Here is a 26,495-nt window from a genome sequence, read left to right as displayed (position 1 = left end):
GTGGGGATGTCCAGGGGCAGTGGCAGGAGTACAGGTAGCAGTACAAACTGGATTCCCTTTTGTGTGAACATGAGCACTGCTGCAAAACATCCAGGTGTAATGCTCCATCCCAACAAAGCATCCTGGAGCCTGATATTACACTTGCACTGAGCTCCCACGCTCAAAACACCTTCCAAGAAACAGTTAATTTTTGTTTTTTCCTGAACTTTCTTTAAAGATGTTTTTTTAATGCACCTAGGGGCAGCAATGCCCCCTTGCCCCTGCTTATAAAACATCCAACTCACTCAGGAGAAGGCAAATTGAATGAAAAAGTGCTTTAATTTTTGGGGTTTGATCTAGTCCTCCGAGAAGTTTGTGGCAGGTTTTGGCTTGAAGTCCATGTCTAGTCCTTAGGTTTTATTTACACACAAGACAGCTGAGAGGGTGGTGTGTACCCAAGCCTGGGTGTCTGTCATTTCTCTTTCTTTTCTTGATACCACAGGGCTTTTTGTTGTAAACAAGTTAACAGTCTCTAATTAGGTTTATTTTGCTTTCTGTTATCTTATCTTGCTACCATTTATCTCTGTGTGTATCCCGGCCTCGGGAGTGTGCCAGGTAGGGAGGATGAGAAAATTGCTTTGTAGAACAGGTTTGTCTCTGTTGGCATCAAAAGTGTGAAGCTTTTGGCACCAGTGCAAGAAGAGAGGAGAAAAAGGACCAGCTGAGTTACAGGGCTGCCACCCCCTTGCACAGTCCCTCCTCCACCTTGTGTCTTCAGAGAAGTTTGGTTCCTTTCCTTCTCTGACTTTCAGATAGAGAATCCAGACCATCCCTGCTCTGGTGGTTCCCTAGTTTCCTGGTTTTACATGTTTCCACTCCAGGCTTACTCTTTTATTTTCTGCTGCTGGACAAATGCTGACTTCAAGAGCAGAAAGATGAGTCCCATTGAGTGGCTGGAGCAGTGACTGGAAGGGATCTTGGACTGACCACCCCTTACCCCAGGGCAGGATTAACTCTTCCAAGATCCCTTTCTGGGCACATTAGCATCCCAACTCCTCCAAAAAGCAGAGCTCTGTGCCCTTCCCACAGTGTATCCCACTTCTTCACCAAATTCATTGTAAGTGATTTCTTCTCTTGCCCAAATCCTGTTCCCTCCCTGCAGTTCCAACCCAGCTGCCTTCTTCAGTCCACCAAGAACATGGAAAACAGATTCTGTTCTTTCCCCATTCAGCTGTTTCTTATGTATTTGAATATTGTGAACATTCCTGGTTCTCCAGAGTACATGGGATTTGTTTCTTCCACCCCAGAGTGCAACAGAGAGCTGTTCAAAGCAGTAAATTTCCCTTATTAAAATCCTGTGGGGTCTTCAGTATGAAAGAGAAATTGTCAGTTGATATAAGTGAAAACATTTGGCGAGGGAAGCTCTCAAATAAATAATAAAAAAACCCTCACAGGAATTTGAAAGAAAAGGTCCTTTAAAGGTTTCCAACTGGTACTTTGTCAGAGAGGAGAGACAAGCTGTTTTTCTAGGAGGTGAAACTTACTTGATGTGTTCAATATCCCTTTTCAATGAGCTTCCACTGCATTGTGCAGATGCTCAGGGATGTGAGCATTGTGCCAGGCTGTCACAGCAATGCATCCTGGATCATATCCCACAGGATGAGATCCCCTTCATCCTGCTCCACAAACAGGATGAGGACCACATGGCATTGAGCATGTCCCTTCACTGGTCTGGTGGAAGGTGTCCTGCCCATGGCAGCAGGGTTGGAACCTGGTGATCTTTATGGCTTCTTCCAATCCAAACCATTCTATGACTGATGCAGCCTGTCTGCTGGGAAATCTGGATATTTAAAACATTAGCAGGTGCTGTGCAAGAACAGGAACCCCCTGGGGGTTGTTCATCTCGTCTGAATTTCAGGTGTCTGAAATTAAATCAGTCAGGATGTGATTTTTCTTGGCTTGGTTTAGGCTGGGTGTTTGGAAGAGGTGCTCCCTCCAGAGGGTGGCTGAGCACTGGAACAGGCTCCCCAGGGAATTGGTCACAGCACCAAGCCTGACAGAGACCATAAAGTGTTTGGACAACATTCTCAGGCACGTGCTAGGATTGTTGGGGTTGTCTTGATGATTCTGGTGGGTCGTTTCCATCTCAGGACATTCTGTGATTCTCTGACCCTGCTGTCACTCTCAAGTGTCACCGTGCTGAGAGGTGGGACCGTCTCCAGTCCGTGTCTGTTGCTGGATTTTGGAGGGCCCAAAATCAATCCCAGATCACTGGGAAAGCAAGGAAATTTATTTCTCCACCATTCGGGACTCAGCATTGCATTGGCACACCTGGTTCACTGTTCAGGCTGGAGGTTTTAAGGATGCAGGATCTTTTTTGTCTTTGTGTCAATCCTGATTAACCAAGCATGCTTTGGAGGGAGAAAGTAAGTTTTTCAGGAGTAGCTTTAAGGAAGAGCCCTAGGGCTGCTGGATTTGTGTGTGGGCAAGGGACCTCTCCCTACAGAGGATCACTCCAAAGGAAGAAAAACCAGGATGGAGCTGACAGGGGATGAGAAGTGTAAAATGGTGTGAGGAAGCCAATGCTGTGCTTGTACAAAGAGCCAATATTGATGACAAGGCAGCACGTTGGAGATAAAGGCAGGGCTGAGACTGACAGCCGTGGGAAGAAGGAAATAAAAGAGATTCTTTATTATATTGCCTGGCTTTTCCTGCCTGTGAGTTAAGAGCTTGGATCTGAATTAAATGCCAAGGGAATGGGAGCTGCGTGGGGGGAAGAATCGGATCTGTCTGAGCCACCACTGTGCAGAAACAATGAGCAAGGGATCTGAAACCAGGGAATTTCCCCCCTCCCTGCTCCTTCACATGCATTTCATGGGATTTTCCTTTGTGCTTCTGCCTGTTGTAATGTCACCTTGAGCCTCTTTTGGTGCTGTTTCCCATCACCTTGTTCCCAGGCTGGCTTGTGGTCCTTGATTTGGTTTCCAGTGGATTTCACACTGGCAGAGGAATTGGAGTACAGCGGTGTGTGCTGCTCGTGTAATGCTGATGATTGCAGGCCAGCCAGTGTGCTACTGTTAGCAGTATGGCTGGGGACTCTGTTTGAAGTGTTAATTAGCAGCAATTAATAAGAAGTGAAAAATTAATACCCTGTGTCAGCTTTCTTTGCTAGTTAGTTATATCAACACTAAAGCTCAGTGCTGTTTTGAGGCTGGTGTTTGCATAGGAGTTTGGTCTCATTGTCACATGCTGTTGGGAAAATACTGACGTGCTCTCCTACCATAACTGGTAAACTTATTATTCCCAAAATAAACCAAGTAATGGCCTCTGATAGATCCAGCTTCCTTGGGATGTGGATGCTGTTTGAAACATGACGTTTCAAAGTCAGTAAAGTTGTCCATAGCTTAAGCAAAAAATACATTAAAATAGAGTTGAAAACCCCAAAAATGTTGACGTTGCTGAATGTGCCTCAGAGATTCTGTATTTCCCCCTTTTAATTGAAGTGAGCTCAAACCCAGTCCCAGATGGGGCCACTGAGGATGGGTCCCACTTGTGTTGCTGACACCTTGGGCAGGTTCCTGATGATTTGCCCGTCCATTTTCCATTTCTGGTGGGAAATTCCATTATCCAGAGGTTTAAGTCCCTCTCATGGGTCTGGTGGCAGATTTGGGGCTTGGCTGTGAAAAAAAAAAAAAGGCAAATAATGTTATTGTCTGATTGGGCACCTTCAGCTTTTTGTCAGCTCATAACTCTGTTTTATCAGCATCATAGAAGCATCACAAGATTTAACTACAATACTGAGAGGATTATGTTTCTTCTTGGTATTTATATTGTTACCCCTGAGCTCTCTTTAAGATGATGGATTTGTTGTGTTTAAATTGATACCTCTGTTTCTCTCCGTTTTTTGCATTTTTTTGGTAGACCCAGGTTATCTTCCATCCTTGTCTGGTCCCAGGCAAAATTAAAGCAGCCACATCCCCCAAGGTTTAACTTCAGCTGGCATCTCCCCTCCTCTCACATTTAACAAGCTTGATGTAAAGTCCTGATACTTAGCTAATTTATTATTAATTATATTTACGGAGCATCTCTATCAAAGGAGAAGTGGGGTTTTTTTTTTTTGACTTTCAGTAAACTGACTGCTTCTAGTTTCATGGTTAATTGAAACTTAATATACACTGGGGATGAGTGATGTGCATGTTCTGAGGTTAGCTGCACTCAGAATGCTCGGAGTCTATAATACACTTAATTCATTAGCAAGTCTCATGTCAACAAAGAATAAAGATGTAGTGCTGGAGTGGCCGTGGCAGTGGGGAAAGGGTCATATTTGTGGAGGACTTAAAATTTGCTGAGCACTCTGAACAACCATATTGCTCTAAGCTGGGTTATGATCTTCATTTTTTAAAATACTCCTTTTTTCTTTCATTAGCAGATTCCTTTGGGCTGGGGAACATAAATTTCTAACTTTGCCTGAACAGCCTTTGGTGGAGGTTGAATCACCTGCCTTGGTAATTTGCTTCCATCAGTGATTTTTTTGGTGAAACATCTCTAGTTTTTGCAGGTTTTAATTGCAGCTGTGATTGCCCCAGCAGACATTTCCACCATGGTCCATCTAATGGATATCAGACGCTTGACATGCTCCTCATCTTTTTCAGTTCTGATATAACTGCTCACACACATCCATTTCTTCTTTTAAATTGCCATAGGAGCGGCCTTAAAAACTGGGAGTGAGAAATCCACGGCAGAACACTCTCCTCCTTTCTATTTTATAACCATCATATCTAGTCTTCTAGAATATGCCTCCAGAGTAGTAAAAGTTGAAAAAATCCCATATATTTTTACCATCTTATTACATCCTGCTTTGCCTGGCCTCTGGCAGTAAACTTCTTTCCTACTTTTAGTCACACATTTTGCAGAGCATTTGGCACAGTCCTCTGTGTCCTGCAGGATCTGGAGGCTCCTCTAATAAGCAGGACCAGTCCTCCCCATCAGATATTCTGGACACACACCTTCCCTACTGCCTGGCTTTGCTTTAGCATATCTTGTGTGAATAGCTGCTTCCCTCTGTGCCCATAACCCCAGCTCTTGGTTTCTCTTTTTCAGTCGTCCTTTGACACCTCGTAATTCATCAGCATCTCAGAGTTTTACTGAAAAGCTCACTTTGGAGTTGTTTTTCATCTGCTCCTAAAGGTGTTTCTCGGGGTATTGCTTGTCTGGTGGCTTAGTGTGCCTGGAAATGCAGTTCTCATTTAGTCTGGTGTCTGATGCAAGATCTGATCAGCCTGGGTGCCCTTCCTCATACTGTTTTTCCTTTCTTTGTGTTTGTATTCAGCTTTGAATTTACTATGGTCACACCTGCTAGAAGAAGCTCCTCTGCTAACACAACCCAATTTAAAATCAGCTAGTATTTCCTGCCCTGCATGTTAAAACTGGTACAGTTACCTTAGGTCAGTTCTCAATAAACAGTTGCAGCCAGCACTATTTCATGAAGGTATCTGGATTTTGCCTGCTCAGTTTTATTTTTTAGAGTTACTCCAGTCTCTTTCTCATGAGTGTTTTTGTTTCAGTGTTTCCTCTGTTTCATTATCACAAATCTCCCTCTTTGGAAGTTTGAATATTTATGGAGTGAGATACATCTCACACAGCATCAAAAACTGGAAATCAAGGGCTGAAATGGCTGGAAGATGGTGGAGGTGGTTTTTTTAGCATGGGTTGTGCTGCCTTGTGGGCTCATCCTTCTCTCTCTGTTGGTGAGCTGGAGGGAACTTCGAGATGTGAAACCTCTGATGCTGTTTATTGCCTTATTATCTTCTCTCTTGTCATTATTTTTGCTGTTGCTCTTATGATATGATATGATATGATATGATATGATATGATATGATATGATAGTTGTGGTTTTCATCCAACCCCAGCTGCAGGCTGGAGACGAGCAGGATGGAAGGGTCACCATCAGAGAGTCATAGAATTGTTTAGGTTGTAAAAGACCTCTGAGGTCTTTCATTCCAGCTGTATCAAGATGGGGTGGCATGAAAACCATCAGGAAATGCTGAGGGAATGGGTTGGTGTACAATAAATCATTCATTGTTGTTTTTTTGGTTTTTTTTTTTCATTTTCCTTGTAGCTTGTCCTCCTTGCTGCAGGATGCATTAGGAAGGCCAAGCCACTTCCTCTGAGCCATGGAGACGAGGGCATCCTTCATTGCCAGCATGAGAGAGACCCAGCAGCTCTCCCCAGAGAAGGATCCCAGCCCAGCCAACGGTGATGAGGAGCAGTTTGATTCAGGTGAGCTCCCCTTCACCCCCACGGGTCCTTGTCACTGCTGCAGCTCCTCACTGGCAGAGCTGGGAGCCAGGGAGGCGTTGGGAAGGGTTGTACAGCTCCAAGCCCTTTTTTGGGTCTTAAGGATTGGACTGTGTCCTGTGATGGATGGGAAATAGGAGCTTTTCCTCTTCTGGACCTCATCTGCAGTAGGTATCAGCTATTCAAAATTTAAACAGTCAGACATGGAAAACCTTTCCCAAGGCATCATGTTGTGTGCTCCCATCTTCCCCACCATTTTTTATTCTGTTGAAATTTTGTGGTAAAGAGAGACAGAACAAACATTCAGAATTTTACAGCATTTCTCCTTTGTTTTGACCTTCCCCCTAATTTCCTTCACTGTTTTTTTGAGTGCTTCAGGTGAGGGGGTTTCACCAACACTGAGGAGAGCTGTCACATGTTGTCCATGTGCTCGTGACTGGATGCTTTGTAGTGCTCTGGGATGGGCTTCTGAAGGTGTCAGGATCTGCTGTGCTAAATTTGGGTGTTCTGTGGTAGATGCAGAAAAGTAAATGCTACATTCTGGTGATTTTTCATGGATTCAGGTACTTTAACTTCCCATATCCAGTCTTAGCAGGAGGAGACTGTGTCATATGATGAAAAAGTACACTATGGCTAGACCTAACCTACTTTCTTTCTGAAGCCAAGGTTTTCCCTGCTTCTCCCTCAGCATGTCAGAAATTTGGCCACTCAGCCATCAGTTTCCTCACTTCTTGTAGCAGCTCAGTGATTTTCATGTTTCCTTGGACACCAGATCCTTGGATTTCCAGAGTGGACACATCTGGGCTGGTCTAGTCGCCACTGGATCTATTTTTATCTGTGGTTGAGTGGTTGGAATCTCTAAGATGAGATTCAGTTGGCCAACCATAGACTTTTTTTTTGGGAATGAGGAGAACTGGCTTGCAATGCCTAAACTGTGATGGGGATAAGGATTTTGATGGTTCTCCCAAGGCTGTGCCAGAGGTTTGTGGTTGATCAGGTGTCTGTGTGTCTCCCTCTCCCCACACCTGTTGTGGGAGCATTTCAGTGCTCTGTTCACTCAAAAAGTCATGTATGTGTATCTGTGTGCTATAAATAAGATGTCTAAGCAATTTGCCTTAAATACTTTCTCCTACAGTGAAGCCTGGGGGAAAAAAATTAAAAATCAGTATTTCTGGGGCCACAGGGTTTGGGTATTTTATCCCTTTTCTTTTCCATAGCTGAACATTCCAGGGGGCTGTTAACAGCTGGAACAGTTGCATTTTTATCATGTCAGTGCATGAGCACTTTAAAGCCATTGAGAGGCTCACAGATAATGACTTGTTGATTTTATTTGTCATCCTGGGCTTGTTTATACATCACCGTATTGCAAACCAGCCAGCCTTGACTCTTTCATTAAGAAAAAGCTCTGGACCTAAGTACCAATAATTGGAAAGGGAGCTGGTATGTAAAATAGGTTTAATGCCAGATTTATCACCTTTCAGGGTGTCCTGTGCTCCTCAGCAGTTGGGTTTTTGTGATGGATGAGGAGATTTGTGTGCAGCCCTGTTGCAGGTGTGGGTGGTGTTGGGTTCTTTGGGCTGGTCCCATCCCTGTGCCACTCTGTGTCTGCTCTGGGTGCCCCCCTGCCAGAATTCCAGCAGGGAACAAAGTCCATTGAAAAACCATTTTGAAAACATACAGTCCCTTCAGAATGTGTTGTGGTGAAATGAAGCAAAATAAACCGCTGATGCTGTGATAAATGAGTGCTCTGACATTATTTTTACAGACCTTGTAAAAGTAATTTCCTGATAAAGTCTGCAGATAAAACATGGTAGAGGAGCCAGGCTGGTGATGTGTCAGAGAGGAATGAGCTGACAGCCAGGGAAGGCTGCAGCTCTCACTCTGCCTTGCCTCTGGGCATTGAAGCCTCTTTATTTGGGTTTAGAAAGGAGAGATCTGGGTGGCATTTTATTCAGCAGGTGGTGGTGTGAGTTTTGCTGGGCAGCATGTGAAAGAACCTGCCAGTGAGAGTTTCTGTGCTGGTCTGTGGCAGAGAAGGTCAGGGTTAATAAGGTTGTGAAGGACTTGATGCATCCATAACTAGCATCTATTTATACTTGTTAAAAAGCTTTTTACAAATTCTGGAGAAGACTCTGACCTGCCTGGAGACATTGGGCCTTGCAAGGGCTGGGGATGATGCACTGAACTGAAAACCTCTGTGGAGTGAACCTTTCCTGTAAGACTGCTGAGGAGGGCTGGAGAAAAGGAGACACGTGCTGAAGGAGAGACTTGCCTTGACTCACACAGGGGATGAGAGCAAAAACAAATAAAAACAGAGTGCACAGAGAGCATCCTGGGCTGAGGGAAAGGGAAATGCTCTGACGTGGAAGTGCATTGTATTTGTGGGGTTCCCAGACGAAGGGAGGAATGATGGATCTGACTCCATGTTCTCAGAAGGCTAATTTATTATTTTACTATATTATATTAAATAATACTATACTATACTAAAGAATACAGAAAGGATGCTACAGAATGCTAAAAAGATAATAATGAAACTCGTGACTCTCTCCCCAGAGCCCCGACCCTGACTGGCCATTAAGTCAAAGCAACTCACATGAAACCAATGAAACAATCACCTGTCGGATAAACAATGTCCAAACATATTTCAAAGCAGCAAAACACAGGAGAAGCAAATCAGATAATTATTGTTTCCCTTTTTCTCTGAGGCTTCTCAGCTTCCCAGGAGAAGAATCTTGGGCAAAGGGATTTTTCCAGAAAATATGACTGTGACAGAAGTGCCTGACCAGGAGAGAAGAGAGCCCAGGGCTGACCTGGAAGTCACAGAATCACAGAGTTATTTAGATTGGAAAAGAGCTTTGGGTCCAACCATTCCCCCAGCACTGACAAGAGCACACCCTAAGCCATGTCCCCACATGCCACATCTCTGTGTTAATGTTTTAAATCCCCCCAGGGATGGTGACTCCGCCACTGCCCTTTGCAGACTGTTCCAAATGTCCTGGCCATGTCCTGAGGTGGAGATGCCCTTGGGATTGTTGGAAAATTCCATCCCAACCCCACAGACAGAGGTATCAGGGAGAGATGAGGCAGAGGAGATGATGCACTTCAAGCTTTTCATGTCAGGTGTTTCTGACCTTTGATGGGATGGGGATTGGTTGAGCTCATGGTAAAAAGTTGCTTAAGCAATTTTAAGCCTGGAGTGGATAATCACACCTGCCCATCTACTTATGGACTTGGTTTTAGAGGCTCAGCCTTTGAAATCTCTGCACACAGCTCTTCTCTGTAACATTAACTCTGCAGGGTTGCAGGCACGAAGGCTGAAAAATATCCCTGTTCATCTAAATTGCCTGCCTGCATGATACAGAATTTTTCCACCAAGCTCCTACCTTGTGGTTAAGTTGTGGCTTATCATTCAGTCAAGGTTGAACAAACCCCTCATTCTGGGTCAGATAGCTCAAGTAGAGCCAGCTTCTGAGCCTGGAGCTTTTTGCAGTCATTGCAAAAATCAAAACAAAGCCCATTCCTTATTCTGCCATGAATTTGTCTATTTTTGGATTGTAATCATGGAATTGGGTTATTTCTTGCTGAGTTGAAGAGTCATTTGGTAGCCTCTTTATCGCTGGAGTAAATGTTGATTTTCATCTCCATATTTAAGAAGATGATTTGAGTTTAGGGTGAGGAGTCAGACTTGATGCAGCAGCGTGCAAGTGTTTAATAGTGTTGACAGCTCAGCTTTGAACTCCCAGACAGATCTTTACCCTCCACCAGCTCTGTCTCAAAAACCCTCTTCTGATCCCCTTTTTTTCTCCCTCACCTATATGGGTCTGGTGCCACAGGCAGCAAATAAAAACTGTGTCTTCCCCTTTTAATAATGAGAGATTCCCCCTGCACAACATAATTTTCTCTGGTCCTGGAAACTGGAGACCTGTAGCAATAATTGCAATAAATTAACCTAGCCTTTTTCTTCATAAAACTGTCTGGGGAGGGTTCTTAATTCAGTTTGTCATGAGTCACTTTAATTACATCATGACCACACTGATGAATGCTGGGGCAGGTAAAGGGTCTCGCAGAGTTTGCCTGATAAATGCTTATTGCAAAGAGCTCATTGCTAGACTGTAAATATTTTTGCTCTGGGGATGAAACTGGCCTTGCAAGATTGCTTGGGAACAAAATGAAAACAATCAGATTTGGCTGATTTTCTGTAAGTGAAAGAAGATTTATTTTTAATTATTGCTGGGTGCGTTTCAGGGATGGTTTGGGGTCTTGGCTCTGCCTCAGTGTGGTTTAAAAGGAAGGAAAGAAGGAGTGGTCCAGCCCTTGCTGTGGGGAGGGATTGTGTGGGGGAGAGAGGACACAGAGCCCCAAATTTGAAGGGGAGCAGACAATTAGAAGGCAGTAGGGGGGGTCTAGTGAGGTTTGGGGAAAGCAGCTGTAGCCATGGGGAAAAGGGGTTTATCTGAAATTTATGGATGCAGTGATGCTGAGGAAGGAGGAGAAGGGGTGGCAGGAGTGAGAGTGGGTCTCACTCACCCAAGGGTTGGAGTGTTTGTTCTACACATGGCTCAGCCAACAGAAACATCTTCTAATTTATCCCTGGGGCACTGCTGCAGTCACCAGTGCTGGGGGAGCACTGTGAGGGCACAAGGACATTCATTGCACCTCGGTGGTGGTGGCAGGCAGGGAGTCACCAAATGCAAAATAAAAGAGCCCAAGTGCCTCTTGCAGTGTGTGACAGTTTTGTGCCCCCACTGCCATGGAAGCAGAGTCATGTCTGGTCTCAGTGTTGGCTGCTAAAACCCTAGAGCCTGCTGAATTCATAGCAAGAGCTGGTCAAAACACAGATCCTCAGAGCAGGCTTTCTGTTTTCCCTTCTGTTGGTGTTTATACTGGTTGCTATTATCACCCTGAACTCTTTGACACAACTTTTGCCTTCTTTGGCTGTGTTTTAGACTGCTTTTCTTTCCCTCATTTTAATTTTTTTTTTCTTTTGCTTTTGAACAGATGAGGGCTCCAGCATTGAGGATGCAGACTTCAACTGGGACGAGTTCCTGGAGGAAACAGGAGCCAATGCTGCTCCCCACACCTCCTTCAAACATGTATGTGCTCCCTCTGAGCCTCGTGGGTGTTGTACACGTTCCCTCTTCTGGTTTTCAGGGGCTCCCTGGAGAACTGCAGTGGAGTCTTCCCATTTTGGGGAGAGTGTGTCTCCACGTAATTTTGTGGCTTGTTTTGTAGGGCTAAAGGAGCTGCAGGGATGGAAAACCTCTCTTTTATCTAGTCTGAAAAGCCAGGAGAGTCCTGCACTCCCTGTTTTGCTTTCATTTTAGCAACAGTTAACCCAGAGTATTGCAGGATGAAGGACCATAATTCTCTAAACTGGAGATTTGCAGGGCAGTGCTTATTGTGGAGTTTATTTTTGATCCAGCAGCTGCTTGGAGACGGCTTCTTGTCCCAGATTTCTGCTCCAGGCTCCAAGTAGAAAGTTTAGTGCTTCGTGAGCACATCCTTAAGGATGTCTTCATTTGTGAGGAGATGCCCAGATCACCCTGCTGATGCTGCTGGCTGCAGTGTCTCACAGCACCTCAATCCTGGGAGTGTCAGTGTGGGACACGTTGGTGCTGGGAACAGCCCTTGGTGGCTGCTTCACAATCTGAAACTTGATCCTTGAAAAATCTGGCTAAAAAAAAAGCTGAAAGCTGTTAGAGGAGATTGTATTACCTGTGTCTCCTTCTCCTCTTGATGTGATTTCCAGTCACAAGTCTGTTGGCTTCCAGAGTACCTCATTGGTGCTATGGTGAGCACAGGGAGAAAACCAGCAGATGAATCAATGTCTGCAGGCATCAGGCTCAGGTGTTTGGAGCTGCAGCTGCCAGTCTGTACTGGGAGGAGGCCAGGAGATCCCATTTGTACTGGGACACGGGCCACTCTGTACCCTGGATTATTTGTGAGGACTCTGAGCATCACTGAATCCTGGTTAAGCACTGAGTAAAGCAGTGCATGTCTCAGACCACCTCAGTGTTAGACCATGTCCAAAGGCCCCTCTCAATTGTTCTCTGGGCACTGATTCTGCTGGAAGTGCCCACACCAGGAAAGGCACATGGAGTGCAGATGATGAATGGGTTTGGCTGGGCAGCCCTTGGGGTCAGGAGCTGGAGCTGGATGAGGGAGGGATTACTGCTGATGGACCAGAGGAGTGTTTTCTCAGCAGCTTGGCACCCCCACATCTGTGAAATCCTCAGCTGAGCAAGTACACCATGTTATATTTGTCTTTGTAAATAAAAGAGTAATTTAAAACTGCCATTTCAATTGGAAATCTATCAGAGACAGGCTTACCTAGAGTTATATTCCCTCTGGATTCAGTAGCTGATAAGGTTCTAAGAAACCTGTGACAACCTGTCCTTAAATATCTCCTGAGGAATGACAGGTTACATTTTGGATGGTTTTGTGGAGGCTGGCACCTGACCAGTGCCCTGGCATCCACCTCTTCTTTATCAGCAGCAGCTAGAGGCATCCCACTGTCCTTGGAACACAGGTTGTGCTACAGCAGGCCCTGGTGTTCATCAGCAGTGCCAGCAGTGTCCCAGAAGAGATGCACTGGCATCTCCAGTGTTCTATGGCAAGTTGAAGGTGCCCTGTCACTGCTAAGTGGAAGTGACATCTCCATCACATGTCAGGACAGTGGCCCAGACAATTCACTTCTTTCAGTGACAGGTCATAACCTCATTTTCCATAGGGGAATTGATTGAAGCTTGAGCTGCTGAGGATGGGTGCAGTGGAAATTCTCCCCTTGGTCTGCCTGGTGCAGCATTCAGCCCTTGATGCTTGTCAAGCAGTGTTGTTATGTGACCAATTATTGTAGTTGGGTTTAACTCCTATAGGTGCTCCATAGCTGCCTTTCTGTGTCCTGTGATTTGCCTGGGAAATGAAACTTCATTTGAGTTATGCTGACTGTGCCCAAGGCATTAGTGACATTTAGGGATTGAAGATGAGTGCCAGTCCTCTCTTGGATGCAGTACACCTGAAGTACCACTCCTGCACTTCAGAGCCTCTGGGACTTGCATGATGGGCCAGTGAAGTAGGAATGGAACTGCCCAGACAGATGGAGAAGGAGGTGGTTGGATTAAGAAGCACAATCAGCCCTCCTATCCCAGGGCTGCTCTTTAAGAGCTGTGGTATTTTCAGGGTCCCCAGGATGAAAGAGGAGTGATTGAATCTGACTCCATGTTCTTAGAAGGCTAATTTATTATTTTACTATATTATTAAAGAATGCTATACTAAACTATACTAAAGAATAGAGAGAAGATACAGACAGAAGGCTACAAAGAATGATAATGAAAACTTGTGACTTCTTCCAGAGTCCCAACACAGGGGGCCCGTAATTGGCCAATAAGTAAAAACAATTCACATGCAACAAGTGAAATGATCACCTACCAGATTCCACAGCAGCCAACACTGGAGAAGCAAATCAGATAATTATTGTTTACATTTTTCTCTGAGGCTTCTCATCTTCCCAGGAGAAGAAATCCTGGCAAAGGGATTTTTCCAGAAAATATGGCAGTGACAAAGAGCAGCATTTCCAGGGAAGTGGGGAGAGGGGTCTCCCTACTCAGCAGAAAAAGTAACACCATCCCTTTCTCATTTTACAAGGTTGAAATCAGCCTTCAGAGCAGTTTCCAGCCCGGGATGAAACTGGAAGTGGCCAACAAGAGCAACCCAGACACGTACTGGGTGGCTACCATCATCACCACGTGTGGGCAGCTGCTGCTGCTGCGCTACTGCGGCTACGGCGACGACCGCAGGGCTGACTTCTGGTGTGACGTGATGACAGCAGACCTGCACCCCGTGGGCTGGTGCACGCAGAACAACAAGGTCCTGATGCCTCCAGATGGTGAGTTCTGCCTGCTTCGTTGGGGTCCTGCGCTGGTGCTGGGCTGTGGGGTCATCTCCAGGTTTCTGGTTGGTCTGGGGTTGTTGTGTTTGCAGGGTGCCCCGATGAAGCAAGGAATGATGAATCTGACTCCATGTTCTCAGAAGGCTAGTTTATTATTTTATGATACTGTATTATATTAAAGAATACTGTACTAAACTATACTGAAGAATACAGAAAAAACACTTACTCAATGCTAAAACATAATAATGAAAACTTGTGACTCTCTCCAGAGTCCTGACACATCTTGGCACGGATTGCCCCATGAGTCAAAACAACTCACGCCCAGAATCCCATGAAACTATCACCTGTGGGTAAACAATCTCCAAATGCATTCCAGACGAGCAAAACACAGGATAATCAAATGACATAATAATTGTTTCCCTTTTTCTCTGAGGCTTCTCAGCTTCCCAGGAGAAGAATCTTGGGCAAAGGGATTTTTCAGGGAATGTGAATGCAACGTGGGATGGGTACTCCAGGTCCTCAGCTGGTGTTGGGTGATGTGGGCAGGGTCCTGTCCCCACAGGATTCAGTTTGCCAGTCAGCCTCCAGCAAAGAAGTTTTTGTCCTAGTTGGTGACAGAAGGCACTTCCATAGGGAGATGTCTTTTTACTGCTGAACTGTAATGCTGTGATTTTCACTTTGGGGAGAAAACTGTCCTGTTCTTGTAGAAAGGAGGGGTGAAATTCAAGAGTGAGAACAAACTAAAATAAGCAAGATCAGCTTGGCTGTAACCAGAAGCTGACTTTGCATTCAAAAGAGTTTTGCCCTGAAAGTTTAAAACCTTCCATTGCCAGACTCTGTCAGCTCTTAATTCCAATGGTAGATCCACGTGATTAAAGACAGCAGAATTTGGTCATTATTGATTAGGGCACGTCCTGATTGGCAGCTCTTAGGTGCACAAAAGCTGAATGGAAGTGTTGTAGGTTCCTGAGTGGCCCATGTGGAGCAGTTTGTTAATAATACAGTTTGATCCCCAGTGTATAAGAATATAAAAATATATGTATATATAGGCTATGTGCATCAACAGAGCAGCTGTGGTGTATCCTTGCTACTACATTGCTCCAGGCAGAAGCATATTGTCAGTGTTGCTGCTAAGTATTCCTGCCATATATCCCATTTATTCTGGATCAAGGGAAGAAGAGATGAATATTCAGCCTCCAGCTTGTGCATACATTTAAGGAAAGTCTCATTTAAAGGCTCTGCTGCTGAAGTAACTCTTTCCCTTTTTGCTGTGTGGCCATTGGAAACAGTGCATGTGCCAGTTGTGTGCCACGTGGGAATTCTCCTGGAGTAAGTGTTCCCTGACTTCCTCCTGAAGTGAGCTGTAGACAGAGTCTTTGAATCAAAGCTGACATTCCTGCCTTGCATATGCCCAACTGTGAGCTAAACTTGTCTTTTTGTTCTGGTCTGTGTGTTTTGAATAAACACAAGATTGATTGCTTAAAAAAAGAAGGAAAAAAAAAAGCCTGAAGATAAATATGTCTGACAAATCTCTTGGCTTAGTACCAGTAAATCAAGCTGATGTGAGAGGGGTGAGGTATTTTATTTTATTGGCCTCTTAAACTGCATTTTATTATGTGGATTACAATCAGCACTACCAGAAAGGTGTACAGTGCTACAGACTAAATCTCAAATGTGAGGGTCAGGGGGGTAAGAGAATTTACTGAATGTCATAATAGAAAATAACAATTCCCTTATAACCTGAGGGTACTGCTTTGCACGGATCTGGTGGAATTTGCCCTTTGGGTCGTGGCCACTCTGTGTGAATTGCCTTGCTTGAGTGACTGCAAGTGTGCAGTGTGACCTACATCCCTTTTTCTCTGGTGGGTGATGTAACTGGACACCAGGGCAACTGCCCTGTTAGTTTGGGGTGGTTTTTTTTGTTTATTTTCTCACTCCCACTCCCATTTTCAGTGAATAAACTTTGTTGAAGATGTCACAGTATGATTTTCAAAAAGAAGAAATTAAATGCATGGGTTGTTATTCCAAAAGAGATTTAAGCATTTAAGAGCTTGGCTCATATTTTGGAGTGAGGCATCTAAAATACTCAAGAGGATCTGAGCCTTCAGGACTTAAAGAATCATTGGACCTGTGCACTGGTAAAAGAGAAAGTGATGTTCTCTGTGGAGATTTTTTTAAACCTCTGTATTTTGTTGTCAGACTTTTGGGGGGAAAAAAAACCAGCTTTAAATTGCACGGACCTGGTTCTGAAGGCATCAGTTCTGCACTGTAATCTTGATTACAGTGACTGCATCTGTTGGCTACACCATGCAATCAAACAGCATGGCCGGGGCTGGTTGTCATTAGGTTGTGATTTTAATCAGGAGCTGAAGGCTTTGGTTAAAAAGCAGAGTTGCCCAAATGGACTTGTTTAACAGCCAGAATGACAGCACTGGGACAGTGCTTTGTTTCTGCTCACGAGTCAGGTTGGACTGATCGCTGCTCATCTCGTAAATGTGGTGCCAGACAGGAATGGTGGAGTGATGGGACAGAGAATTTCATTAGATGGGAGAGAGATGCAACAAAATGGGCTGGTTCAGTTCAGCAGATCAATAGAACTTGATTTAAAGTCCAGCACACACAGAGCTTTTAAGAGGCGGCTGCCAAATAATTGTAGTTTATGATCCAAATCGAAGGAAGTTGATTCATTTGCAGGCTGCTGCTCTGTTATTTATGGGGTGATATTAGTTGCATCATGGGGCCTGTGGCCTGTGAGTAAAATGTCAAGTCATGTTCTGTCCTCCTGTGACGTGATGGTGCAGTCACCAGACCAGGAATACCTGAGGTGGCAATAAAATGTCTTGGTTTATGGCAGGATGGTGTGAGTGCACGTGTGCCTGTTAGCTTCACGCTCCAACCCCCTGCTTCACAGGAAATCAAAGGAGTAAAATTGTAGTTACTTCAAGCTTTGCCATTAATTATATTTTTCTCATTACAAATCGGTGTGTAATTTGAATTGCAAACTCAACTATCCTGGCAGAATAGATCTGTTTACCATTCAAAGCAAAATGAAAATTATTTAAATTAGTTAATATAGAACTCATTTGAATGAATTGGATGTTTATTCATGAACTAGCTGAGGCAAGTGTGAAGCTGTCCTTATGGTCTGTAGCTTTGGCACTGATCAGCTCTAATGTCACGTCCTGGGACAGAGATTTCTTCTTTATTGCATATTAACTGTGGTGTAAGCAGTGGGTAACTACAGCCTGATGTAGCTGAGTGTGAAATTTTCATCCTTCCTGACAAGGCCCTTCAGCACTTGTAATTCATATGAGGAAGGGCAGCCTGCTTCAGAGTTCACTGGCAGTGACATGGCTGTGGTGGTGTGGGGGCTTTGTTTCCTGCACTGTAGGGGTGGGATGTAAGGCAGATTTTCCATCAGTTACTTAAAATTTCCCCATTGTATCAGCCTGTATGGAAACAGGGATAGCATTTATCCCCAAACACCCTTCCTCTTCTAAGTGCAGTTTGTTGCCATCCTTCATCCCTTGGACTGAGCATCCTTCATCCCTTTTACCCACTGAACATTAGAAATTTAAGCCTAACTAAACTTTGCTGACTAGTGAGAGGACAAGAGGTGTCCTTTAGCCTGTTCTTTTCCATGTGCTGTTTTCCTCTGTTGGTGACAGTTGAGTTCCTGGACACCATCGGGTGCAGGAGCGGCGTGGGGAACCTGACAAGTGTAGTAGCTAAATTATGCATTGTGAAAGAGCAGGGACGTCCTGTGATTGACACTCGGGGGTTTTTGTACAGATTGCAGATTTCCAGCTGAGCTGACAGAGCCCAGGCTCTCCTGGCACTGTTGTAATGCATCCTGGAATGAGCTAAAGACACCGGATGACGGGATTGTTTTGTACACTTGGAACTGCAGCAGTGGCTCTGCTTTGATGCTATTGACAGATGGAAATTCAAACAGGGCATATCTGTGAGCTCGAGTCTGTGGAGATGGAAAGAAACACAGCAGGGAGAGAACCAGGTCTGTATTTTGGTTTTTTGGTGGGCTGGTGCAAATGGGGAAACCTCTGAACACTGGCTGTACCTGGGCTTGGTGACCAAGAAGATCAATTCCACTGTGATTTTGTGTAGGAAAGCAGCTTTTACTTCCCTGTTGCATCAGTACAAGCAGGATTAAAGTTCAGAAGTCTGATCCTGGGTTGAAATAACCTCTTCTTTCATGGTGCTGAGCTTGATAAAGTTTAATCATCAAATCTACCATTAAGATGGGTAGACTTAAAGCATTTTGCCTGCCCAGGCTTTCTGTGAAGGCAAACACCATCATTTGGTCAGTATTTGAGACAGGTTTTGTGTGGCTGTTAGGTGAGATTAACTCCTATCCCAGATGTAGGCCAAAGGAGGGAAATGTCATTGTGGTTCCAAGAACTGGGTCAGATTCTGGGCAGGATGTGGTTGAAAAGGGAGATAAAGTTTGTGCCACGGTATATTGGGTTACCTTCAAATGGCAACTTACTGCTTTTTTTGTTTGGTTGGTTTTATAAATTATCATGTGAATCTGTCACAGGGCAAAATCCTGCTCTTTGAGGTCAGCAGTGTAAAGAAGGAGAGAACTGAATCTGGTTTGCCTTGTTGAAGTTTACAGCAGGATGATTTTGAATGGCCAGAAGATGGTCTGCTGTGTTGCAGGTGTGGATTTGATGTCACTCCAAGGCACACAGAAGGCTTTTTTTGGGGTCACAGCTCAGGGTGGTGGTGATGTGGCCCATACCCTTGGCTTTTGGCATCATTATTGAATTATCAGAATTCTCCCTTGCTGAATGCAAAGCTTGTCTGTGGGTGCTCAAAAGAAGGACACAGAGATGTGAGATAATGTTTCTGACAATGGATGAGGGTGTTCAGAGATTCCCTTTCAGACAATACAGTCATGGATATAGTTGGGGTTTTTTGTTTTTTTTTTAAATGAAGTCATCATCCCCCTGGTGATCTCATCCCAGAGGAAGTAAAAATTAAACTGTACTTGCAGGTAGAGGGATCAGATGGGCAGGGTGGACTGGACTTCTCCTTTTGCTTTTTTACTGGTATGGAGAGCAGATCTGGCCCTGGTTTAGCTCTTTCACCTGAAATATTGCTTCCTAAGAGCTTGAGGCTGGAGAAAATAAGTAGGCATTCACTGAGCTTATGCTGTTTTACATCAGCTAAGAACTGGGCCCTCGAGCCAAGTAAAATGAAACTCGGAAATCTTCTTTGGCAGGTTGCACTGTCAAAGCCTGTGGATGTTTCTAAAGCAGTATACAGGGCTGTTTCTTAAAATCTCTGCCCGATCTTTATCCTATTATTCCATCAGAAATGAGTTTAGACTAACCTAATGTAAATAGATGGCAGGATTTCTTTATTTTAAATGCTGCAAATGACTCTTAGTACAGTGTTTTATGTGTGCTTTTCAAGTCGACTTTAGCAGACTATTAATTATGCAGGGATGACGTTAGCATAAATAACTAGTCAGCAAATAAATGTCAATTAAATATTCTATTAGCATAGTAGGCAGCTTTATGCATTGGCATAGAACATTTAGCAGATCATACTTAACGAGCACATAAAAAAAATAGATTTTTTTTTCTCCCTAAGCTCTCCTGATGACGGCAGAGAGGAGGAGAGGAGGTAAAAATGCTGGGTTTGCCTGAAATTTGCTGTAGTAGGAGTCAGGTCAGTTGACTCTGATGTATCTTGGGAGTTTCCAGGAGCTGGAATTCATTGGAGCATGTCATAGCTTGGCATTTCTTCCCAGCCCCTCGTAGCCCCTTGCAGACTTACTCCTGAGAAAAGCGTATTTTCATTACAGCACCCTCAGTACTTTTTCCTTCCCTTCCTTGGCATGATTCAGATCCCTCAACCTGGGATGGGAAAATTTCAAGCTCATGGCTTGAGTGGCATCAGGATAATGTTGTCTTGATAGGGAAAATGCTCTTTTCAGTGTTGTGTGAAACTGTAAATCTTTTTCATGTGCTACTGGCAAGCACATTTAGTTACTTTCAAAAGACTTAGTATGGCCAAGTGAGGCCCTTTTGGGGTAAACTGAGCATAACAGCCCCCCACGTGTCTTTTGGGAATATAATTAATTGTTGAGCTACTGTGTAAATGTTGCACAGCCTGGCCATGAGTCAGGCTTTGTGAGAAGTTTGAGTTGTAGACTTTATCAAATGCAGAGGGTTTTGATCATCTCCAGGTCTCCTGGGCTTGAGGTAAACATCTTCTTGGTTTGATTATCCTTTTAATATAATTTTTCAAGTCCAGAGGCATAACTGCAAAGGACCTTGCAGGGATGAGATGCTGGCAGGTTTATTAGGTGGAATGGGGAGTAAATTATTTATCCTGATATTTCAGTTGTGAAACTCAGACAGAAAAATCATGTCCTGAGTGGGAAATGTGCAGTGTGCACTGCTGTGGCTCTTGATGGAGAAAATTGAGGGGGGAAAAGTGTTTGGTTCAGCACAGGTCTTTTTGTTTGGAGTGTTTTGGGAGTGCAGTAGAAGTGTTCTTTAGGAATGTGGACAAGACTCCCAGCCTTGGCTCTGCAGGGTCCCTGTGGTACCTTGGGGCACTCTCAGCTCTCTGCTGAGGGGAAAGTTTTCCCTGAGGCCAAGTCTCATCAGCTGCGGTCACTCTTCTTGCTCCTCTTGAGTATCTGGTGGAACTGGCTTAGAAAAGTTCCTTTCTCTCCTTCATGAAACCATAAATTCAAAGCCTCTGTACTCACCAGCATTTTCCTTCAGGAAAAACTCAGCATTTTTCCACTCAGAAACATCAGGGTGGCTGTCTGTGGGTTTAAACACCCAAAAAACTGTCTTTGAGTTGAGTTGCAGCAGACTCAGCACCCCAAAAATGGGTGCTGGTCCCACCTTGAGCTTTTGCCTGGTTTAGACTTTTTCTCATAGGGTTTTGGCCTCTCCTTGTGCATTCATCTTGAGATTCTTCTCCTCCATACCCATGAGATGCTCTTGTGCCTGGGGAACCCAGGCCTTGCTGAGGATCAGGCATGTGAAGAACTGAAACCGTGCAAGATTGTTTAGTTTTCCAGTGGAAAAAAGAAAGCCCAGAGCTTGCACATGAAGTAGGCTCTGTTTATTAAAAGCAAGAAAAGAAACACACTTTTATCAAAACCTAATTTTCCAGTAAGAAGCCGTTTCAGCAGAAACATGCCCAGCAAGCCTAGTTTCCAGTGACAACAACATCTGCTTATACTGTATTTATATTTATTTATGCTCACAAACAAATGGAGGAAGGGAAGAAGGTGCAGGCCTGACCAGGCAGCCTGTGGTCCAGTGAGGCAGGGATGTGTGCAGTGTCTGTGGGCACCAGAACTGCTCAGGAACCTGCAGTGCACCTCAAGTGCCTGTTCAGCATCTGTATTTGGGTGCTTTTTTATCACAGAACCCAAAAATGGTTTGGATTGGATGGGATCTTGCTGATCATCTCATTCTAAGCCCTGCCATGGGCAGGGACATCTTCTACAGAACAGAGTATTACTGAGGATAATTTGGAAAAATCAGATTTGGCCTACACCTAGATTAGATATCAGTCCAAGTCCTTAGAGGGTTGACAGTTTCACTGATGCAGTTGTCCCCTAATGCAAATCCTGGATTTTTGCAAATTTCTAAATGGAAATACTTTTCATGTATAGCTATAGCCTGTCCTTGTTCCTGTACTGGACTGAGCCGTGTAGTCAGCAAACCTTGTAAAAAAATATGACTTAGTTTTACAGCTAACACTGAGGATAATGCAGCACTGTTTACTCTAGTGTGTTATTAACCCAGCTTGGAGCAGGGGTTTAATCTGGAGCTTGGCTGGCAGCCAAGGAAGGGTTCAAGAAGTGGTTCTCCAGTGGATGAGGTTTGAAAGCCAGTGACTCAGACATGGCCCTGCTGCAATGAATCCACTCTCTGCCTGCTTCTCCCTCACTTGGGTGGACTCTGTTCTGACTTTTATCTCCACATGCTGCTGCCTTCCCCCATAAAGGAGTGATGCTGCCATTGCCACAGCAGCTGGATGGTTTGCAGCATTTTAAGGGTCCCTTTTGGGTGGTGCAGGGAAGGCTGAATGATGAATCCTGTTATGATTAAAGAAGCAGCACCTTGTGTACAAGCAACAGCAAAGCTGAGGATCAGGGGTATTGCAATGAAAACTGAAAGCCTAATCCTTTTATAAACAGTCTGGAGCGGGGGGAGAAGGAAAAGCAGTGATTTTCGGGGACTTTGACAAGTTATAAATATATCCTGAGTGAAACCAATAGTGTGGAGCTTTATGAAAGATTTAATGAATGAATATTTCATGCCCACATGGTGCTTCTTCTGTAAAGTGTGCTGTTGGTAAAAAGCAATAAACAAAGAACCTCCTTCAGGGTTTGTTTGGGCTTTTAAATTAAACTAATTTAATCAACTTTTTCAGTCAAGCTTGATATTAGTTCATTTCTGTACACAGCACTGTACTCTGTTCTGTTTGTTTTCTCCTGGTACCTGTTCCGCTGTTTGGAAGATGCTTGAATATCAGAGACTGATTCATTTCATCCTGCCCTTATGGTGCATCTGGGTTTTCAAGGCAGAGAGCTCCTGACTTTCTCCTTTTCCTAAAACCTGAGGAGCCATCCATCCTCTGCCATCACAGCTGGAGGTGTTTCAGGACTGCAGCTGAGGTCATTATCCAGCAGGAAAATCACTTGAGCATGTTGGTCATTTCTGATTGTAAGCAGATAGGATTTTTTTGGGTTTTGGAAGCCTTCAGCGCCCAGTTTGCTGCTGCTTGAAGGACTAGACTAGCCCAAAGTGCTCTGGAGTCTGGCTTCCTATGGCCAGAGAGGCTTGGACATTTCTGCACTGGATATCAGAGATTTATGAAGGGAGATGGAAATTCTCTTCAAGCTCAGGCTCTTGGCAGGGCTGGGTGTGCTGGTGAAGTTTCTCTATGGTTGGCAGTCATGACAAATGGCCAGGAGGAAATCAGGGTATGTGTTAGCTCTGTGTTCCATGTCTTTTGCAATAATTTCTAAAAAATCCTTGGGGATGTGATTTCTCCTTGGGAACAGCAGGACTGAAGCCAGTTGATGTTTTCACAGCTGGACCAGCAAGTGAAAAGCAAATGGGGCAAGTAGGGAGATAAAAGCAAGGGTGATTGGAGGAATGGAGTTAACTTTGGGAAGGCATCAGCATGAGCTGGGGATCCTCTCAACCCCACAGCTTGCTTGGAATGGTGGGGTTGGTGTTGCATGGAATGAAGCTTTTCTTAGCTGCTTTTGCCATGAAAAGGTGCAAAAGTACTTTTTTTTCTTTCTTTTTTCTTCCCCCTTTTTTTTTTCTTCTCCTGTGGAACCAGTTGATTTTGTAGTGGCCAACTTTGGGAACTGAAATTTATCCCTCCTGTGTGGATGGAGTCTGGCCCCATGAGGCTTCTGCTACGTATGAGCAGGGCTTTCTATTAGAAGAGAGGGTGTGTTAGAAACTGAGGGAGTTTTGCTTGTCCAACCCCACACAGATCTGAGTTCCATTTTTTTTGGTAGTGTTATTAGGCAGTGTGTGAGATTCTGTATTTATAGATCAAGGCTCAAGCCCGTTGCACAGCAAAAGCATTAAACTTCAGCAAATCCTGATGCAGCAAAACTCCTTGCAAGTGATGCTGAGCTGCAACAACTGATTTACCCAGCCCAAAATGTTGGCAGAACCAATTTCTGCAGCAGCTCCTGACCTCCTGCAAGGAAAGCTCATTTCAGTGGGACTCAGGCTCTGTTCAGGATGCTTGGAGCACTTGAGGTGAGCAGTTGAGACCCCATGGCTTTGCCTTCTGTTGCTCATGATTCTGATCACAGTCTGCAGCCTCCACCGTGACCAAACCATTGGTTTTGAGCCTGATGTTTAGTGCAGGTTGTGCTGGAGGAACAGAGATAGGGCAGGAGAGGAGTAATTGCAGCTTGAGGCAGAGACTGAATGAGACGCTGCATTTCTAAGGAAATACTGCAGGAAAACGTTGTGAGCAGACACCAGACTTTTCTGCCAGTAGAGATTTCCTCCTTCTCTAGCAAGTAGAACAGGGTAGATTTTTGGGTGGTACCTTTGAGATCATTTCAGCAAAAAAATTCCCGTTGACAATTCTTGCAAAAAAGTTCTTCCATCCACTGAGTGAAAAAGCAGAATCCTCCTCCCAATACATTTAAGTGTCAAGATGAAAATTATTTCATAATCAGCCTCTACGAGACTCCTTAAAAAAAAAAAAAAATAAAGTAAGTTTCAGAACTACTGGGCCCTTTGCTCTGAGTTTAGCCAGTGTTTGGCATCATCCAGCTCCTTGTTTCAGACCATGTGAATATGAAACAAAATGCAGAAAAGATGAGAATCTGTTCAGTATCTAACAGAAGAATTGCAGCCCCATTTGTAGGCTTGGTGTGTTGTCATTGAGGAGACTGCAGTGTCATTATTCAAGCAGACACCACTGACATGTGCACCTTCTTATGACTCTGGAGATCCCCACACCTTGAATATCCAGCAGTGAATATCCACAGTTGTTCTTCCACACTCACACCATGTCCTGGGACATCTGCTCTCAAGCTGTGGAGCTAAAAAGCCCAGAAACCACAGAAAAATGGGATGATTGACCCTGAAAGCATAACAGTGGGTGCAGACCACTCATTTTTGTAATTGTCAATTTAATTAATGTCTGGCTGAATGCATTTTTAATAAAATACTCTTAAAAATTATTAGTTTGAGAGATTTTTAAATAGTCATTCTTGATAATTGAATTTAATTTCCCTTCCCCAGTCTCCTGTAATTTTCCCCAGAGGAGTTCTGGAATGGAAATGCCACTTCAACTGTAAGACTAGACTTAGGCAGTTAATGATACAAAGGTAAAGTGTGGTCAAACTTAATTAATCTCTATTGGAGACATCTGTGGAGACTTTAAAAAAAAACCCCATGTCTTTGATATTCAAAGTTAGGCACAGCTTTGGGTGTTTATATCAGAGAAGGTGGTGATATTTTTGGTGCATTGGATAGGAACTGGGAAGGGTGAGTAACACAAGAGATTTGATCCAGAGCATGCCAAAATTGAAGTACACTTTTCTGCAGTGTACCTTTTTTGATCAGTTTGAATATTAAGTTATTATTTTTAGTGCTGAGGGAGGATTTTCTGAGCTCTTTTAGGCCAAGGACAAACCAGCATGTCCAGTGCCATGTCTTCAGCAGAGCTTTCCTTCAGGTGCACCTCAGATTTGTGAGGAGCAGGCACGGAGTGAATTTGGGAAGCTGCTAGTGGCAGATGCAAGCACCAGCATGATCCCGAGCCAGCTGTGACTTGCACTTGATTTTTCCTTCATTATGCATGATAATGTGGGCTCCCAGTCACCGTGGAAGGGGCTGGATTCCTGAAGCAGACCATATGCTCCTGGAGCCCGTGGAGGTGGCTGATAACACAGAGTGGAGGTTTAAGGGATGGTCCTATAAAGCATTTTCCTGATGACAACTAAAAATCAATTCTTCTAACCCAGATAACCAAATTCTGGGTCAGTTCTGGCCCTTCTGCATTGGAGAACTTTTGCTCTGAATTCTCAAATAATCTGTTCCTGTGTGCGTGCTCTCGCTTCCATTTGATTTTGGTCACAGAAGGAATAAAACCTAGACCCACAAATGAGCTTAAAGACATTCTGAAACCCATCCTGATTGATGGTTTATTTTGTGTGGAGAGGCAGAGCATCCACCTCCTGTGTTTGTAGCTAAAAAAAGCTTCTTTGCCCACGCTGTCACTTGGGAATGAAGAAATGAGGGGAAAGTCAGCGTTTTTTATGTGTAAAAAATGTAGCTACTTCCTAAAGTGCTGGAGTTGATGTAGAAGATTAATTATATCCAGGGGAACCCTTTCCAGATTCAGGAAATCATCCTGCTATGTGTTGTACCAGGGCTCTGCCCTGATGAGTACAGAACCTAGAGAGGGGGAAATCCTGCAATTCTCCTGTGCCAGACAACTCTGGGAAGGTCAGTGAGGAGTCCCTGCCCATGGGAAGCATCTACACCCTGAATGTTTTGAGTGCTGAAATTACATCTTCCACAGATTCCTGCTTTGCTTTGAGCAGTTCTGCTGTTGACTTTGACCTTTTCAGCAGGTGCATCTTTTGGGAAGACCTGTTGATATATGACATCTAAATTTATTTAGAAAGAAGCCAAAAAAACTTTACATCATTGTATGATGAAGATGAGATTAAGGGCTCACAAACCAGTTGAATGAGCCATGGCTCTGCACTAATATTTGATTTAGCAGGGAAGACGTTTGGGTTCACCAGAGCATCATCATCTCCAGTCAGAAT

The 26,495-nt window shown here is 44.2% G+C and overlaps 1 protein-coding gene across 3 annotated transcripts in view; it reads left to right on the top strand.

Moving 5' to 3' along the window:
- SFMBT2 (Scm like with four mbt domains 2) overlaps window positions 1-26,495 on the top strand; it is a 108,082-nt gene that overhangs the window by 7,067 nt on the left and 74,520 nt on the right. For 2 of the 3 annotated variants that reach the window (XM_064421713.1, XM_064421712.1), the window contains exons 2-4: window positions 6,098-6,258; window positions 11,275-11,369; window positions 13,921-14,161. In XM_064421713.1, coding sequence (XP_064277783.1) covers window positions 6,153-6,258; window positions 11,275-11,369; window positions 13,921-14,161 — 442 coding nt within the window. In that variant the 5' untranslated portion in view covers window positions 6,098-6,152. The remainder of the gene's footprint in view (window positions 1-6,097; window positions 6,259-11,274; window positions 11,370-13,920; window positions 14,162-26,495) is intronic. The other variant, XM_064421714.1, reaches the window with a different exon arrangement.

The sequence above is a fragment of the Passer domesticus genome, chromosome 5, assembly GCF_036417665.1.
Source record: "Passer domesticus isolate bPasDom1 chromosome 5, bPasDom1.hap1, whole genome shotgun sequence".
In the NCBI taxonomy this organism is placed as follows: Eukaryota; Metazoa; Chordata; class Aves; order Passeriformes; family Passeridae; genus Passer; species Passer domesticus.
Note: the sequence above shows the minus strand (reverse complement) of the source record. Positions and strands in the feature narration are given on the sequence as shown.